This window comes from Pangasianodon hypophthalmus, chromosome 4 (assembly GCF_027358585.1).
Source record: "Pangasianodon hypophthalmus isolate fPanHyp1 chromosome 4, fPanHyp1.pri, whole genome shotgun sequence".
Lineage (NCBI taxonomy): Eukaryota > Metazoa > Chordata > Actinopteri > Siluriformes > Pangasiidae > Pangasianodon > Pangasianodon hypophthalmus.
In genome coordinates, this window is record NC_069713.1 from 19,657,323 (window position 1) to 19,675,258 (window position 17,936).

General features: G+C 40.7%; 1 protein-coding gene across 5 annotated transcripts in view; it reads right to left on the minus strand.

The window, feature by feature from the left end:
* Window positions 1-891: 891 nt before the first annotated feature.
* The window catches only part of dennd4c (DENN/MADD domain containing 4C), a 49,803-nt gene continuing 32,758 nt past the window's right edge, over window positions 892-17,936 (minus strand). For 4 of the 5 annotated variants that reach the window (XM_034303420.2, XM_034303421.2, XM_034303422.2 and 1 more), the window contains exons 14-34: window positions 17,775-17,813; window positions 16,855-16,985; window positions 14,415-14,547; window positions 11,857-12,063; window positions 11,485-11,613; window positions 10,735-10,882; window positions 10,333-10,482; window positions 9,605-9,742; window positions 9,286-9,426; window positions 8,030-9,111; window positions 7,571-7,763; window positions 7,009-7,115; window positions 6,546-6,721; window positions 6,099-6,284; window positions 5,286-5,469; window positions 5,054-5,164; window positions 4,811-4,948; window positions 4,393-4,510; window positions 4,071-4,224; window positions 3,668-3,732; window positions 892-3,543 (exon numbers count right to left, since the gene is read on the minus strand). In XM_034303420.2, the coding sequence (XP_034159311.2) occupies window positions 3,407-3,543; window positions 3,668-3,732; window positions 4,071-4,224; window positions 4,393-4,510; window positions 4,811-4,948; window positions 5,054-5,164; window positions 5,286-5,469; window positions 6,099-6,284; window positions 6,546-6,721; window positions 7,009-7,115; window positions 7,571-7,763; window positions 8,030-9,111; window positions 9,286-9,426; window positions 9,605-9,742; window positions 10,333-10,482; window positions 10,735-10,882; window positions 11,485-11,613; window positions 11,857-12,063; window positions 14,415-14,547; window positions 16,855-16,985; window positions 17,775-17,813 (3,867 nt within the window). In that variant the 3' untranslated portion in view covers window positions 892-3,406. The remainder of the gene's footprint in view (window positions 3,544-3,667; window positions 3,733-4,070; window positions 4,225-4,392; window positions 4,511-4,810; window positions 4,949-5,053; window positions 5,165-5,285; window positions 5,470-6,098; window positions 6,285-6,545; window positions 6,722-7,008; window positions 7,116-7,570; window positions 7,764-8,029; window positions 9,112-9,285; window positions 9,427-9,604; window positions 9,743-10,332; window positions 10,483-10,734; window positions 10,883-11,484; window positions 11,614-11,856; window positions 12,064-14,414; window positions 14,548-16,854; window positions 16,986-17,774; window positions 17,814-17,936) is intronic. The other variant, XM_034303423.2, reaches the window with a different exon arrangement.

Consider the following 17,936-nt stretch of genomic DNA (forward strand, 5'->3'; position numbering starts at 1 on the left):
AGGTCTAGGTAGTGCAATGTATGTGCAGCAGGAAGTCATTTAGCATCCAGCTTCCATATATAGGCATCTAAAGGCTGTTTACTGCGTCACGTGTTGACATTCCTGAAGTGTAGACATTCAGATCGGCTGACAAGTTCTCCTGAGAAGAAAAACAATCAGTAGTGTGCTAAACCACACACACACACACACACACACACGTTTGCCTTACTAGCCTTGTGAGGACCTTCCATTCCTTCCTAACTATTGCTATGCTACACCTAAACCTAACTCTAACCTTTAGGATCTTTTAGATTTTTATTGTTTTTTTTTTAAATACAATCTATATATATACATATACATTTATACATGTATAATATAATGTATATACAGTCTGTAGTTTTCCATGTGGGGACCAGTCAAATGTCCCCATCCCACAAGATCAGTTATTCCTATCCTTGTGAGGACATTTCATCCCAACCGAGATATAAATATGACACCCTTCTCACACACACATTTAAGAGAATTGTCTATTTCTTAATCCTGAGTCCTGGGCCTAAGCATAAAATAAAATCGAATGTTTAGAGTTCTTGATATTTTAACACCCAAATTGACACAAGGTAAAGTTTACTGTAAAAAAATATTAAGATAATGCTTAACATTATCATTTTCAAAATAATTGCCATCAGAATTTGTTTGTAATATGTTAGATGTCATAGTTATGTCAAAACAACACAACTCAAACATTTATTAACAAAATATTATTACTACCTATCAAGCATGGGAATTTGTTACATGAGCAAATCATGGCATGAATGCATGAACTGTCAAAATATCTAGTCTATCCTCAAATAAGTGACGAATTATTAAAGACACAGCTTGTTTTAAAAAAAAAACACACAAAAAAACAAAACCTTAACTTACGACAAAGCATGTTTATTGGAGAACAACATAATGCTGTACAAACTCATACCCATTTCACAGGACACTAGACGGTAGATAAGTCAACGTATGGACAGAACAGACCTACGGACCAGACATACTACCTGTGCATCATGTAGGAGATCCTGGATCTTTTTTTTTTTTTTTCCTTTCAGGATCATATGGTAGTCTTTGTATGCCATATTCACCCATACACTTTTTGATGCAGACATGATCCTTATGCATTTTCTTTAATATAACTCCACCAGGATATGTTTGACAGAAGAGTATCAGTTTTGCAATTTGTGTACATAATCAGATAGACTGAACAAGTAGGAACAGCGAGGAGCTAAAATATTAACTGCAGTAAATGAAGCAATGTAAATCAGCTACGTAAAGTACAAGTCTGTCCATAAATAGGTTGGTTGGTTGGTTCTTCCATCATTAGCAAATAGTATACACTGTGATATATTACAATGAACCCCAAATGGGGAAATCTTTGCTGTTGGAATGTTATATTGTGGATTTAGGACGGGTAGATCACGTAATCATAACATGATAAGCTGACTTGAATCCTCATGTAGTTGGTTTGATATGTGCTGATCCTGGATCAGTCTCACCTACACTTATGGCCATATTCAGGATGCAGGATTACACAGTGTTGGATCTCAGGTCAGCTCTGACTACAGTGAGTAAAATGTGTTACATTCATATTTCACATCAACACTGGGATTAATCTATGATCAGTTTGCTTACAATGTTACAAATGTGTAAACAATATAACAGAAACCATGTCCTCACTGTCCCATATGCTTTCAAGAATACATTCAATACATTCAAATCAAAGCGGTCCACACATACTGCCTTTTCATTCTTACATTCTTGCAACAATGAGCCTTAAAATGATTGTTTCTCAAGCTTTCATTTGAATACTACAAAACCCCACTACCAAAATATCAATTTCTCATGGGAAAAATATTACTAATTTACATTTGTTATACTCAGATTTTTGTTGCTAGGAACAGTGGTTATTGGATTACTAACAATTCCGCTTTATACATATGCATCACTGCATGGCTCTATGTAATATTTTCAAACTTGCCTCAAACAATCCTGTATTATATTACAAGGATAAAAAACATGGAACAATGTTTGTCTTCACATGAGCTTTCAAATAATTACACAATAAAAGGATATGAAAAGATAAGGATAAATAAATTAAGGCAGACTGATTGCACTCTATGTTAATTTATTAGTAGTAAAACCTACCTTCTCTAAATAAAAAGGCACTAGAACTACTGAGATTTGCTGATCATCTTTCTTTAGAGGACTAATTATTGTTGCCTACTGAGGTCACTTTGACTGAGTGATATAAGCAACGTGGAGTTTAAGACTTGAGACTCTACTGAAAATGAAAATGCATTTGTATTGAACAATAGCATAAAATGTTAATTAAAAACAGATAAAAATATTGATATTTGAGAGATTTTGTACATTCATACTATAGTTCAACTGGACTGTTCAAGCACATGTACATGTAAAGGGATTCTGATTTTTTTTCCTCCAAAATATCATGACTTTATTCAAGACAAGAATGTCTGAATAAAATAAAGGATAATTCTTTCTTTTCAGTAGTTATACTCCCAACGCATTCATTACTTTCCTCTACAACATAAGTATCTTTAAATTTACATGTAAGGTCCAAAGGTGCATAAAAACTTCCAGTAAAAGTTCTTTACTATCTATTACTGAACCTGATCTCAATACAATGCTACCTTGTTCATGACAAAATCTGATTGTCTGCTGCCACAGTCTTCCTAACGAATGATGAGCCAATTTATACAACTGCACACACACACAGCTATGTACGCACATGCACATACACACACTTTAATCCTTCCACTGCAACACTCAAGACCCACATCGATAATATAGGCTTGGCATTTAAGACTGACTCCATAGAAATAGGTCAAGATCCCTTTGTAAAAGGCAGTCAAGTTCGAATATCCCATCTTAGAAAAAATATATACAAACAATGGAAATAGAAAAAAAAAAATCAAATTTGAAAGTGCACATTATCTAAGACCATTGCCATTGGTCTCAAGAAAACATATCTTCACTTCCACTGGACTCCTTCCACAGGTAGGTTTGGATGGACACTACTGGGATGCAAGGCAGTGATATGGGACTGAGCACTTTTCCATCCTCTTTACTCCCACTGGTCCAAGGAAATAAACAGGTGCTAGTATCAAGACAGTTGAAGATTTACACCAATAAATATCCATATACAACATACTGGTGTTGCCAAACACTGTAATAAGCAAGCTTTGATCCTGGCGCTGGAGGATGATAAAGTACCATGTTTGGGTAACAGCGCAAGCAAGAGGACTGACAGTACAAGAGCCGGTCAGTAAGTTCCTCAATATGATGACTGGGTGCACTTCTATACGCCCCACATGTCTGAGCTCTTGACACCTGGTGGAAAATGAGATTTCCCATTATAGCCAGGTCAGATGAATGGAGCTCCAAAGAACTTGAGGCACCACTGCACGCTGTTAGAGGGTGGCCGGTCAATAGGAGAGAGCACTTTCAGTTGCTCTGGGCTCAGCTTTTCAAAGGCTAGCTGATACTCCCGGTCATAAGCCTCTACAGACACAAAATATAAAGATAGTGAGATAAGCAAAAGATGTTTCTTTGAGCAGAAATGGAGGCAAAATGTTCCAAAACTATCAGGCTCCATAGAAAATATTTCATACCAATATTTACTCACCAACATCAATGTTCTCCCTTCCCAAGGCCACGAGTGAAAGGAACAAAATCTGTCTGTATATACTCCTACAGATAAGGAGAAAATCAAGAGTTGTTTAATTTTTGTGTGTCAGCATCAAGGTCTATATTCATGGCAGGAGTAAAGTGTAAATAAATAAACGAATAAAAATACATAACCAAAACAAGCACACAAAAGACTAAATACAAATAAACACAATTAAAGAGAAGATACTGTAAATAGTAAAACAATTTAAAAGTATGAAATATCCCATACAGAGCAAGTTAAAAATCTGTACGAGTTGCTTCAAATTAATTTGGGATAAAAATCTTAATATTCTTTCATGTGTTATCTTATCAAACATTCACATGCTTGACTGGATGAGGTGACTAAACTGAACTCTGACCTCTGCCGTTTGACCTCCGGGTGTCGCTTGATCTCCCTGAGGAGCAGGTTTATGGGGCCGTAGACATCATTGGTCTGGATGTTCCTAACAATGCTGTTGAGGAGGGTCCGTATCTCCTGGTGGTCAGTGGGAGCCAAAGAGCCCTTCTTCCTCACTGCAGGGGAGATGAAAGGTAAAGATCATTCAAAAGCTTTCAATTTTTCTCATCTACTCCAATCTGCTGCAATCTAAAGTGATATTCTATTTTATGGTGATACAGATATAGTAGATTAAAGCTCATCTGTGGTGCTCAATAATAGTCATATTGTCCTGTAGTACTCACAGAAGGTCCTCCAGAGCTGGTAGAGAGGCTCAGTGGGCTCCTGGTGGAGGTTCACGTTGTCCCACAGCAACTGCACATATACTTGCTTACTGTCTTGAGGCAGGGATGTCTGAGGCAGCTGTATCAGCAGGACACACACAAGGAGCACATCAGGTCTCACATCAGCATCATCAGATTTACTATAGACACTACACTGCACAGCAACACTGAAGGAGTTCTGAGAATTAGATTATTAATTTATTTTCAAGTACTAATAATGTCATCCATTGGATGAGTGGCAAACACAAGATTATAAAACACGTCCAGATGCCTTGGCTTATTAACACAAACAAACCAAAAAGATAATGCTTCCACCACCTAGTGGCAGAGGTATAAATAATCAGTTACAAAAGAGGCAATAAGAAGAAAGTTAAGTGACCTGTACTCCATTGTTGCAGTGTTCAGAGGTCAGTATGAGTCCAGGCAGAATGCTGGGCAGGTCCAGCCGGCGGAAATACCACACCAGGTTCCAGAAGATGATAGGGTGCTGGGTGAGGAACTTTTGAGTGTAGATAACCTGAAGAAAACATGACAAACAGAGTGACACTTTGCACCAACATAGAATCCTGAGTAAATTAAGCCCAATAAAGTTTTGATAAAATGTTTGTTCGTGAGCATGTACCTCATCTCCCTCATTTTCTAGTAAGGACTCCAGCTCTTTCCTCAACACCAGAGGGCTCAGATAAGGCACTGAGACTGGATTTGGGTTGGGACGCTTCTGACCCAATGTATCCTATGATATAAGAAGAAAACTCAAATGTCCTCAAATGTTTTCAGAGTTTATTTTTGTCCCTTCTGGATCTAAACACTTTAGTTGCTATGGACAAAACAACAGAACTGCCAGCAGCACTTACCACCACTTCCTGCAGGCTATTGGGCAGGCTGGTGGTGGACACTCCGTGATTGGGCCGCTGGATGGAGTCCAGGCTCTGTAGAGGCCCGCCCACACTGTTACTGCGAGTCAGAGATGTGCTGCGCTTCTCTGCCTGCCTCTCCAGCAGGCCCAGAGGGTCCGAAATCACTGGCTCTGGCACTAGTCTGTGGAAATACAGTGTGTTTTAAAAACAGTGTAAAAAGATTATGGTAGGCTCATGGACACACTTTGTGTGTGCAGTAGTAACATTACGTCAGTGTTACTGGCATCCAGACAATCACCAATCACAGTCTCTTTAGAGCAAATGATGCTTTAACTTCTGCAGGCCTGATGTAATCAGTTTGATACGTGGCAAAGAGACAGTTTACGAAACTAGCTTGTCTAAAATTACAGCCTGTTAAATAGCTGTGGTGGTGTGGGCTAAAACAATAACAAAATGGCATGTCTCATTTTCAGGCAGGATACACTACACTACATGATCGCAGGGGCGGCGTCACGTGTGCGCACGCGACAGGAGAGAGGAGAATGCACGTGGCAGCCACTTGTAGAGTCAAATCAAACACAAGAAACACACAAACACATCATTTACAAATGTTTATATAATGTGTACTGGAATGCTAAATGTTTGAGAAGTTTTGTTTAATATATACTTAAAACTGTGAGTACTTTGGGGATGCATTTTACATTGTGTGTGTGTTTGTGTATCCTAAAGAAAAGATTATTCTGAGGCTTTAATATCATAAAATATTACCCAATTTTATACATATATTACATAAATATGGAAATAACATACGCTTTCTGTGTGCCAGTCCCGTAGGTCAGTGTCCCTTCAGTCTCCTCCTTGCTTTCAGGGGATTCTGAGAAGTTGATGAGGTCAGCGGCGTCACTGGGGCTGCCCACCTTTACCTCTGAGCTGGAGGCTGTAGGCTGTGTGCTGCCACTGTGGATACTGTCTCCTGAGGTGCTGGTCACATAGAATCTGTGTTCACACATGTAAAAGAACAATGTGAATGTTAAAACTGTGCATAACGTTTTATTTCTGAAGTCACACTGAATATGAATGAAATGATGTAACATGAGAAATGCACTTGTTAAAGTGTAATTAAAACTAATATGGTCAGTTTATGTCTCTGATGACATTCTGAAGAATTTATTAGAATCAATAATTGAAAAGACAAAATTAAAAAAAGGATTTTTTTTTTTGTTTGCTATGTGTCATCTGATTTTTCATCCATCTCACCCAGACGGAGGGCGCAGGTCGTGGAACTCCACATGCAGCAGAGGCAGGAAGGAACTGTGGCAGAAAGGACACGTTGTGTTCAAGTTGGAGTCTTCCGCTGTCCAACCTGCCATGATCTCCTCATCGTACACCAGCACCTCACAGGAGCGACACTGAGAACAGCTCGACATTAGCACCTACGGAAGAAAACACATCACTGCTGTATGACAAAACGTTACCTTGGAACAATGTAACAAAATGGAAAATGGCATTCTCTATGTAAGTAGTACATAAGACACTTTTCAGGGTACAAGGTACTTCAGATGATCATGTACTTTATAGTGTAGCAACAACACAATCTAACAATTGGAGCTAAATCACTAGTAACCTCTTTATAAGAGGAGAAATGACACACTGAAAAAAAAATAGACAGACTAAAGGAGTTTAGGAATGCAGTATGCTCAGCAGAGGGCGCTGCTCTCACCTCTAAAGCACAGTTCTGATAGATGCTGGAAGTGCTGGCATGATGAGAGGAGCCCTGCTCAGACCTCTCTGAGTCCACTCCCTTCATGGACCTACCAAGAGTCATGGCTGTACAACATAAATAAGAGCGGTTACAAACATGAACCATATATCTGCACAGCTTATTAAAAAAAAAAAAAAAATACACACAACTTGTACTGTTTTCTTTGTCGTAGTAACTCTTGCACTCATATGTAACAGAGTTTTAGCCTTGTGGTATTCTTAGATCATGGCCTATTTGTACTGGCGTGAACATATGTTTTGTCAAAGAGATATCTTTTCACTTCCGGAAATCAGTATTTATGATTTATACTTAAGTACAGAATGGACTGCAAGGCAAAGGAAAAGCACTGTCATGCATGTTTAATTTCCTGAGCTGAGCAGCATGATTTGTGTTGGTAGATACTGGAGCGGTGGCCATCTAAAAAAGATTTCTGGTGAAAAATCTGGTACTTTGCACAGTGTAAAAAGGCTCTTTGTAGCATACAGTCATCTGATACCGCTTGTTTGTGTGTTTCACTCACATGCAGTGTGCTGTGCCCGGCCAGTATCACTGCTCTCACTGCTGCTGCCCAGACTGGTGGTGCTGTGTGTGAGGCCATTGGAGGCCAGGCTGGGCATGAGTCCTCTGGGCATAGCACTGTCTGTTCCATCGCCACACATCAGCTGCTCCTCCAGTCGAGCAGGGAAGCTGTCCCTAGGCTGGCTCTGCTCCTCCTGCAAGCAGCAAAGGTTTAGAATTATAAGATGAATCATGCTTAGAAATGCCATAACCATAAGTAAGTTCGTTATGATTATTATATTTCCCAGAGTGAGCTCCTTTCCATCACTGAAAGGCACTCAGTGTAAAATCAATATACTCTCACTGAAACAGCTTCTCCATAGACCAAGACTGGAAACGATTGGTTATATTATACGGCCCCTTCTGCATAATAATTTGTCTCTCTTTTATTTCTCCCCCAGTAAAATAACCTCCAGCTCACCTCATCGTCTGAATAGGAGTAGGCAGAAGCCACGGCCCCCCACACTTTACTGGCTACGTTTGCTGCTTGCTTCATGCCTGACTTCAGCATGTCCACTTTAGGTCCTGAAAGCAAGGCGTCCATCTTGATGCCCGAGATGGAGTTGATGACCGAGCCTAATGATCCGCTCTGCGAAGACCTCACTAGTGCAGTCAGAGACGATGACCTTTGGCCCTCATTGCTAGGGGTCTTCAGGGACTTAATTGCAAAGGTCTTGGAGCGTGTGACAGCAGGGCTGCGTTTAGGGGTTTCCAGTAAATCAGGGGTCTTTACTGGGCCTGCAGGGAGGCTAGACCTCCGTCCCAAAGACTGCTTACTGGCAGGACAGTCCACAGGATCACCTTTACTCTGGGCCTCCTGGTGCAGTTCCATGCTGGAGGCCTTGGCTCCTAATGGGCTCTTCAGGTTCATGTACATCTCGATCTCATCAGCAAGTTTTCGTGAGACCACGGGTGGGACAAGGCGTGCAGATTCTTGGCTCTGAATGGAGGCTGCTTCTTCGCTTTCTGAGGCCAGCAAGGAAAGAGGATCTGCCCCTATTTCTACATCCTCTCTCTCCACCGCCTTAGAGGAGGATGATGAGCTGCTCACAATTCTCCCCACTCCTTCAGTGCTCCCCTTAGGCATTACTTCCTCAGCTGGCTTTTCTATTTTTCCCTTGTCTTCATCCATCTTCACTTCAAAACTGATCAACTCCATCTTCTCATTAACCTCCTCCTCAAGGCTAGAGCTTGCAACAGGTACCATCCCTAGGTCACTAAAGACAGAAACTGAGGTTGAAGCAGGAGGAGGAGTCTTGCCACCGGAAAACGCAGCAGCGAGGATTTTTGCGTCTGCACCCATGTGGTCCACACTCAACTCCAGACTGCTCTTCTTTCGCAACATGCCAGCTCGACTCTCCGCGCTGAAACTGCAGCTGCGCTCTGCAAAACCTTTGGCCCTCTGCTGTTGGCTGCTTTGTGTCGAGTCTAGGTTTGTAGTGCCTTCATCCTCTGGCAGGACAATGTCCTCAGTCTTACTGTGAGCAGTGAAGAGCTTTCCACCTAAAACAGTTAACGAGACATGTCAGTTATGTTTAGAAAGCTGCTTTATTTTACATTTTTTTTTGAGCAGATCATGATGAAACTTCTGCACAGATAAGATAAAATATAGATTTATGAAAAAGGTACATTATCTATGGATGTGATGATACTAATTAATTATAATATTAGGCTTACCTGAATCTTTTCTCCCTATGGTTTTTTCAAAGCTCCCGCTGGACTGTCTGACGATGCTGGCTGGTGGGGGTATCGATTCAGCAGGACTGGGGGGCTCAGACACAGCCACTGCACTATCCACAGAGCCAGCAATATCCTCAACTATACAGAGCCACACAACAATCACATTACACACCACAGAAAACAAACTCATCTTCCAGAACTGCTCATACAGACTAAGCAAAGCTAGAAGCAGAAAACAAGCCATAAATAACAATGATTTCAAATGACGAATAATCCATTAGAGAGATTTACAAGTGATCAGCTGTAAGTGCATTACCATTCTGTTGACTCTTCACTGTTTTGCTCTTGTTGGCTTGGTCACCATCAGAGAGAGGAAAGGCTGTAGTTTTACAAGCATCGACAGAGTCCTGATGGAGCTCATCCTTAGAGCCATAACCTTGGTCAGACTGGCCCCCTAAAATATACAAGAAGAAGGAAAAATAAATCAATAAATATATAATAAATCAAATCTTATAGATGTGAAGTACCAGTCTTTCACAGCAGCCCTGGTGTCCTGGTAGAAAATTGAAGACCCATATAGGTTTGCAGTTAGTCCACATAATGTAATAAGCTAAACTTAGGTAAAGAACAGCAATTTTCTCACAAAGATGAGCATGCTAATTTCACTCAAATTTGCATCCTCACACATCACATGAAACCCCATAATGAACTGATACAATACAGAAGGAATAATTTGGAAGAGTAGTGACTATTTCTTTAATAATGAGGATTATGATGTTAATAAATATACTCAAGAGCATTTCTTTCAGAGTCTTTAAGAGTTTTAAGACACAGAGTCTTTAAGACACTGTCTTAGACACGCATGCAGTTTTCCACTAGCAACTCTGTGTTAGTGGAACCACAAAATCTACGTGCAAGCCAAATGTGTTTAAGTATGTTGCAAATGAGGTTCATGAGATGCTTGTACCTAATAAAAATACTGAATAACAAAGTGACTACAGAAAGTGGATCAGGTGCATCACATACTGTACTACAGTGCATTACCTGTACTACACTGACTCCCATTTTTGTCTGCCACAATCAGACCGTGTGAGAACAGTGTGTGTTCTTCTCCGTTAGGTTCACTGGAGCTGTCGGCACTGCAGTGGCTGAGTCTGTCCCCATCACCATCTGCTATTGCGTCCAGAGACACTACTGCAGACCAAGAACAGTCCTCAGTAACGCACAACATAATCACTGAACAAGACTATTTAAAGGACACACATTGTATGTCCATATCTACAAGTTTGGCTAATACTGTACTGGCAGTTTTGTTGAATAAAACCAGCTGAGTTAACCTGATCATTCTCAGTACTCCAGGAAAGTGCTAGTCAGCTTACATTAAAAAAAAAAAAAAAAAAAAAAAAAAAAAAAAACCCGATACTAGTCATGTGATCTCCTCCTTACCTGCTGTAATAGGAGGAGCTCTTTTTGACTGAGCTTCTCCCCGCACAGCCTGTTTAAACTGGGCCACCCCTCGCACCACATTCCTCAGTTTAGTCCACATGAAGCGGCCGCTGCGGTTTCGACTAGGCCAAGGGCTCTCCAGAACAGCCTGCATACACACACACACAGGTCAGCATAACCATAACAACTTTTTTCCATGGTGACACATCCCGGATTTGACATTTTCCCCTTGGCAGGAAAGGAAAAAAAAAAAAAAAGTTGGGAGAGTTTATTGCGCTGTGTGATTCATGCTAAACAGAAATGAACCAAAAATGTTGGCCTGACAAATTTGGTGGCTGATGGAAGCTGATACAAAGTTCGAATGTGAAAGCTTTGAAAAGCTTTGAAATACAGGCAGTGTCTCATCAGTTTATAGTGAGATACAGCACGGTTACAGCAGACAATAAATGGTGTGCTTTCAAGACTCTATTTAAAACAGAAGAATTAATCTGTCACCAAGAAATTCTAATCATGTTGCAGTTATAGGGCCAGGAATTTGGTGGAGCCCCAATGTGCAATGAAACGCTGATTTTTGAAATCAACAATCAATAAATCAAAATGTTAATATTTCTAGATAAAATTCTAAAATTCTTTTTGTCTTTTGCCACATGCACTCACCAACCGCTTTGTGTGACCAAGTTGTAGCGCCTATAAATAGCAGTGTGTGAGTGCGTTTCCTGTGGTCCTGGAGAGATGAATGCACTTCACTACCTTGTTGTAGTATCCGTAAGTGATGGCATTGGCCTCAACGCCGGCCTTCTTCATCTCCATTAGGACAAGTACGGCCATGACGGGCATTCCCCACAGCCCGCACAGCTGCATCACCACACGGTAACACACCTGCCAAAGACACACCATAACCCTTCCTTTAAACTTCAACACATTTTATATAACTGTAAAACCATATATAAGCATACAAGTAGAACAGTGTCTTAGACACAGACATAAAACCGGACATGTTTTCTCTAAATTACACTCAACAACTTTATATTTAAACTAAATAAATAAATAAATAAATAAAAAAATAAACACATTTCAGCACATTTCACACAAAATCTTTAGGCCCACAAAACACAAACTAACCTCATCCAGCACCTGTACCTCAGAGCTCCTCATCTTGAGCAGGACATCGAGCGCTTGCTGCATGGCACGGGGTTTGGACTGAGCCAAACGCATGCCTGCAGGCAGGCAGATAAACCACAGGCTATAGCAGTGGCTGAACAGACACTTAGCCCACAACTGAGGGTTCGAATAGAAGCGCTTTGCCATCTTGTAGGCCAGCTTGACTTCCTATGATACGAAAGACACAAACAGAACAATAGATGCAATACTATGCAGTAATAGGTTATAATATGCATAATATTCTAGTATAAGTGTAACAAATATGAATTCTTTTCAAACCACAAGCTTAAACATATGACAAGTAAATTTCAATATAAGTCACTCTTAAGGCAGAACAATAAACTATCTGCCAAAAAGGGCTCAATGAGAAAAAAGATCTTTTACCAGTTCACACTGGTTTATTAATGGCTAGCTCATACATACACCGAGTCCTCTACGTAATGTGAAGTCCCTGTCCAATAGTGCACATACGTTCAGTGTTTATGAAAGTCTTCAGTAAAAGGAGTGCAGTCTCACTACTGTGTTCAACAATGGCCAAAAAATAACATTTGACTTGTATCAGAGATCCTCTCCACACTGGGACACTTGCTGATGTAGCATCCGTTCTCCTTCAATACACCAATATCCTGCTGCTCCACCCAGCTGCTTGTGCGTCTTTGTGTTCAAACTGAGACAGTCAATGAATACGAGAGCACAAACAACCGAGAGCTAAAAATATGACTACGACTGTGCCTACCTGTTTTTTATTGTCTTTCTCCTTATTAATCTACAGAGGCTTAAAATGTTGGCTTTCAGCAGAAGGGAAGATGAAGCAAGAAAAGACACACAATGGTTGCCGTTCACTCCTCTCCTTTCCATTCAGCTCTGAGTTTGATGCATGTGCGTGAGTGAGTATCAACGGTGTTAAAAACATGAATAACACTGCGGAATTTGAGGGAAAAAAAACCCTACAAAGAAAAGCACAGATGTGCTTTCTGTAAATGGAGGTCTGTACTTCCTGCCATGACAGTGTTTCAGTCTGCAATTTTAAAGGGTATCAGCACTCTCTTCAAATGCACATCTCCACCAACAGTCTTAGAGGTTTAAAGGCCTTTTTCAGGGCATAGGAACTCTGTTACTGCATCTACGGCAACCTTGTTAGCCTATGTCTTTGGTCAGATTGTGCACGATTAATGGGTGTGTCATGGCAGAATTATAGGTGGGATGAAAAAGATATATAAGAACCTATCATGTTTCACCCCCCTCGCCCCTGAGTTGCTAGAGATGCTCATGAAGGCAAGCACAAATGTTGGCTTCAGCATTTGAGCATTTGAATCATTACCAGCTGGATGTACAGGCTCAAATTTTGTCCTATTCCAGCCTACCTCCTGCATTACTAGAATTTTGTCTGCCTCTGCCTCCTCAAGTGCCAGTGGTGCTGTGGGAGTAATGCTCCAGTGTTCATGTTTGTTTTGGAACTCCCACTTTTCACAAGCTATCAAAATCAAAATCAAAATCCAGCTTAAAAAAAACAAAACAAACAAAAACAAAAAAAAGTCTTCCCTCCCAAGTATGCCATGTCATTTGAAAATATGACCAATGTGTGTTCCAATATCTGTTTCTTAAATAGCAGAAACAGCTGACTGCTGTGATATTTAGCTGTCCCAATCGCTACATTCACACCAAAGCTAAAAGTTTATAATCTGAAAAACATTCTGTTATGTGGCATTGCAACCTCAGACACAAGAATCAGACTGAAATTCATGCAACTTGTATTTCAACATTATGTTTGTCATAATTTTTCACTGCATGTACACACGTTTGGTCCGTAACTGTTGTTCTGAGGACAGCAGCATTGTGATCTTTTTATAGAGACAACAAGTCAGCCATCAGACACACAAATCAAAATTAATTTCCTCGGTTTCATAATGATTTGTCTGAATTTGTAGCTAGGCTCAACTGTACAACAATGTCAAAAACAGCTTTAGATCAGCAGTTGTAGTGCTGTTGCATTTCCTTAGTTTTAGGTTCTGGGTGTTGGGTAGTGCGTTGTTCTATTGCGGATACAAGTCAGGTGAGCATGACCTGGGAAAGTAGCCAAGAACTACACATGACTCACTTGGGCCTCTGGCCTGGGATGGTATATAGATGCAATTTCTTGACATTATGGGCACGTTTGAAAGTTATCCATATTGATTACAGTAAACCAAACTCTCTTACTATAAATTCAACATAACTGACTACTAATCCCTCAAAAAGAGCATGCTGACAATCTGTAAACCTAACTATGATTCACCAATACGAATACTCCTCAAGTCATTGCGTCTTTGTGTACTAAAAATATTTACTCTAGTTACAGGTCCAGTGTATGATTACTAGGTAAGCAGCCACTGTTGCAAAATGATTCTAGCTCATTAGTAGCCAGAAAGTCACTGATTCTAAAACAAGTCGATCTAGAATGACACAGCAATTTCCTAGTACTTTACATGGTGTAATGGAATACTGTGCAGCATAGTATGGTGTGTATAATGAGGTCATACCTGCTTGGTTCTTTTAGCCAGGAGTGCAGGACTGCTGGACACACTGGCACCTGCGGCTCTGGTGCTGAGTGCTGGCTTCGGCACTAATGGACGATCAAATAACTCCAGCCGCAAGCGAGGGAAGCTCTTGTAGCTGTTGGACGAATTTCCAGTAAACACAGAGAAAATCAAATATTAAAAAAGTGAAGAATATTACAGACACTCACTGAGCACTTTATTAGGAACACCTGTACACCTACTCATTTACGCAATTATCTAATCAGCCAATCATGTGGCAACAGTGCAATGCATTACATCCTGCGGATACGGGCCAGCAGCTTCAGGTAATGTTCACATCAACCATCCAAATGGGGGAAAATGTGATCTCGGTAATTGATGATGTTGCCAGACGAGCTGGTTTGGATATTTCTGTAACTGCTGATCTCCTGGGATTTTCACGCACAACAGTCTCTAGAGTTTACTCAGAATGATGCAATAAAGAAAAAACATCCAGTCAGTGGCAGTTCTGTGGATGGAAACACCTTGTTGATGAGAGAGTTCAACAGAGAATGGCCAGACTGGTTCGAATGGCTACAGTAACTCAAATAACCACTCTATACCATTGTGATAAGCAGAAAAGCATCTCAGAATGCACAACATGTCGAACCTTGAGCCGGATGGGCTACAACAGCAGAAGACAACGTCAGGTCCCATTTCTGTCAGCCAAGAACAGAAAGCTGAGGCTGCAGTGGGCACAGGCTCACCAAAACTGGACACCTGAAGACTGGAAAAACGTAGTGCCAACAGCGTAGATGCAAGGACCCAACCTGCTTTTTGTCAAAAGTCCAGGCTGGTAGAGGTGGTGTAATGGGGAATGTTTCTTGGCACGCTTTGGGACTATTAATTCCAATCAATCATTTCACTCTATCTGAGGTCAACCAATCAACCTCTGAGTATTGTTGCTGACCATGTGCATCCCTTCATGGCCACAATTTATCGATCTTCTAATGGCTACTTCCAGCATAATAATGCACCATGTCACAAAGGAAAGGTCATCACAAAATGGATCCTTGAACATGACAATGAGTTCAGTGTTCTTCAGTGGCCTTCTCAGTCAACAGATCTGAATCCAATGGATCACCTTTAGGATGTGGTAGAATGGGAGAGTCGCAGCATGAAAGTGCACCTGAAAAATCTGCAGGAATTGCGTGATGCAATCATGTAAACATGGATCAGAATCTTGTGGAATCCATGCCATTAAGAACTGAGGCTGTGTTGAGAGCAAAGGACCTACCCAGTATTAGTATAGTGTTCCTAATAAAGTGTTCGGTGAGTGTATGGGATTGGACAAATGGAAAAATGACATCAGCACAATACATGTTACCTGTACCTACACCCAGGGGACAGTGTTTACTGTTTATGATTGATCTAGGGTAATAAGTAAACAATAAAAGACAGTTTCCAGCTCACTGGAGCGGAGAAAGAGGTGCTTTCTTCAGATGACACAGTACGGCTACAAATCATAATCCAGAACTATATGGACTGAAGTCGAGTACCTATGTTGGTTTCCTATTACATAATGACAGCTGTGAAAGTTCTCTGGAGGTTGTGGGGGTAGTAAGTATGAAAAACAGGCATACTGATTATTTTATGTTAAAATAATTCTGTTTTCTTCAATGTGAACTACTGAGCAAGAGACACAACATGTATGTTGTAAAGGCATCAAACAATACAGATGAAGAAAGTGTGCCAGTGTGATATTGTCTCTTTGACCTGCCAGAAATAAGGTGTGAAAAATCAAGGGTGAAGATACTTTAGTAAAAACCATCACTACACTACTACTGAAAACTGCTGCTTTGTGACAATTGCATTTTGTCCCACCCATATTTCCCAGCTCAGCACACATGGTACTTGGGCCACAAGTGTAACCAAACTTGGCATGAGTAGTTAGGGACGGTATGTCTCCCTCGGCAGTGGAAAAAAACTCTGGGACAGCAGTTAACCAAGCATGTCTGGAGGAAAAGTGTGAGATCAAAAACAGAGGCACTGCAGAGCAGACAGCTGAGTAACAAGCCATCAGTAGCTGCAATCATTGCCAATCTGGCTCAAGGCTGGAATGAAACTACTTGTAGGACCCTAGGTATTGACAAGCATAAAAACAGATGATGCTAGCCTTGTGCTAATGGATCTAAGAGCCTTCATATGCTATTCACCTAAAGTAAGAAGTGCGGCATAAGATCAGTGGCTAAATAAACCACTATACTGCAAAGTAACAGAAAACTAGCAAATGTCAGGACAGAAAAAAACAGTTCAATTATTGGTATAGTACAAATATAGCACGTGCACTTCAAGAGAAAGACCGTTTTCAAATGGATGGCATTTTTGATGTTGAGAGGTTCCTTAAAAATTTACTTGTAATTTAACTAAAAAGTGTGTGTGTGTGTGTGTGTTTGACACACACCTGTATTTCGGAGGAGGATCCGGGCCATCATCGGCAGGGGGCTCTGGAGGCAAGATAAAGACAGTGTGCTCGCTCTTCTGAGACTCATCCAGCTCTACCAGCCTGGTGTCTTCTGACAGCTCTCCTTCAACCTGCCAGAAAGAGGAACCAGTTAAACCGAAGCTGCTCCAGGAACATCAACCCATTTCCTCTAAGAACTAAGGCTGCACAAATGATATTGTTAATCAGTACTATGCAATAATTAAAATAAACGTCTTTTTCCACACTCGCTCCTTTCTTGAAAAAGTTAAGGATAACGCTAAGACCTGATATCAATGGGCAAACAAGTCATCCACAAATCACGAAATGATTTTATTTTGTGCTGTGAAAATCCTAAACAACCTGAGAAGTTAAAGATGCACATGTAAATATATTTGGTCAAAAGAAAAACTCGGCCTTTATTATTTTCTTCTCTGAACAATATTTACATAGTGACTGGTGATTTAATGATCACTAATTCCTCCAAAACACACAGGGACTTTCCATGTCTTTTACAGCTCAACGTGTTTAGATTAACAATGTGCCAACATTTCCAACAGCAGATGGCAGAGTTAATTATTTACTCCATTAAACCGATGGTACTGCATATGAGCAGCAACAGCCATCTGGCCTTAATCTTCCTGAAAAGCTGATCTGGAGCCTGTTACATTACCAAGAGTCTAACAGGCTCGACACCAAAACTGCACTCAGTTCAGGAGCAAGGGGCACTTCCTCCTTCCCACACCATCTGCAGATATCAAACTTTATGCCTCCAGGCTTAGCCTAACACTTTTTTTCTGTCCTCATAAGCAGCACAACAGCCAATTGCGTTATGTCAGGATAAGGATGGTAGAGTAGTGAAAAGTGTTGCAGAGGAATTTTTCAGGGAAAATGAGGCTCACCTTTGTGCCTTTGTCTGTTCCTTTATCAGATGGGAAAAGCTATGAGAGAAATGAGAGAGGAACAAACTCAATCATTAAACTCTGTTACCCATGATAACAGTACTGATGAAGGTGCTTTACATATCATACTACGCAAAGAACCCCATTTACTTTGCTGTGATT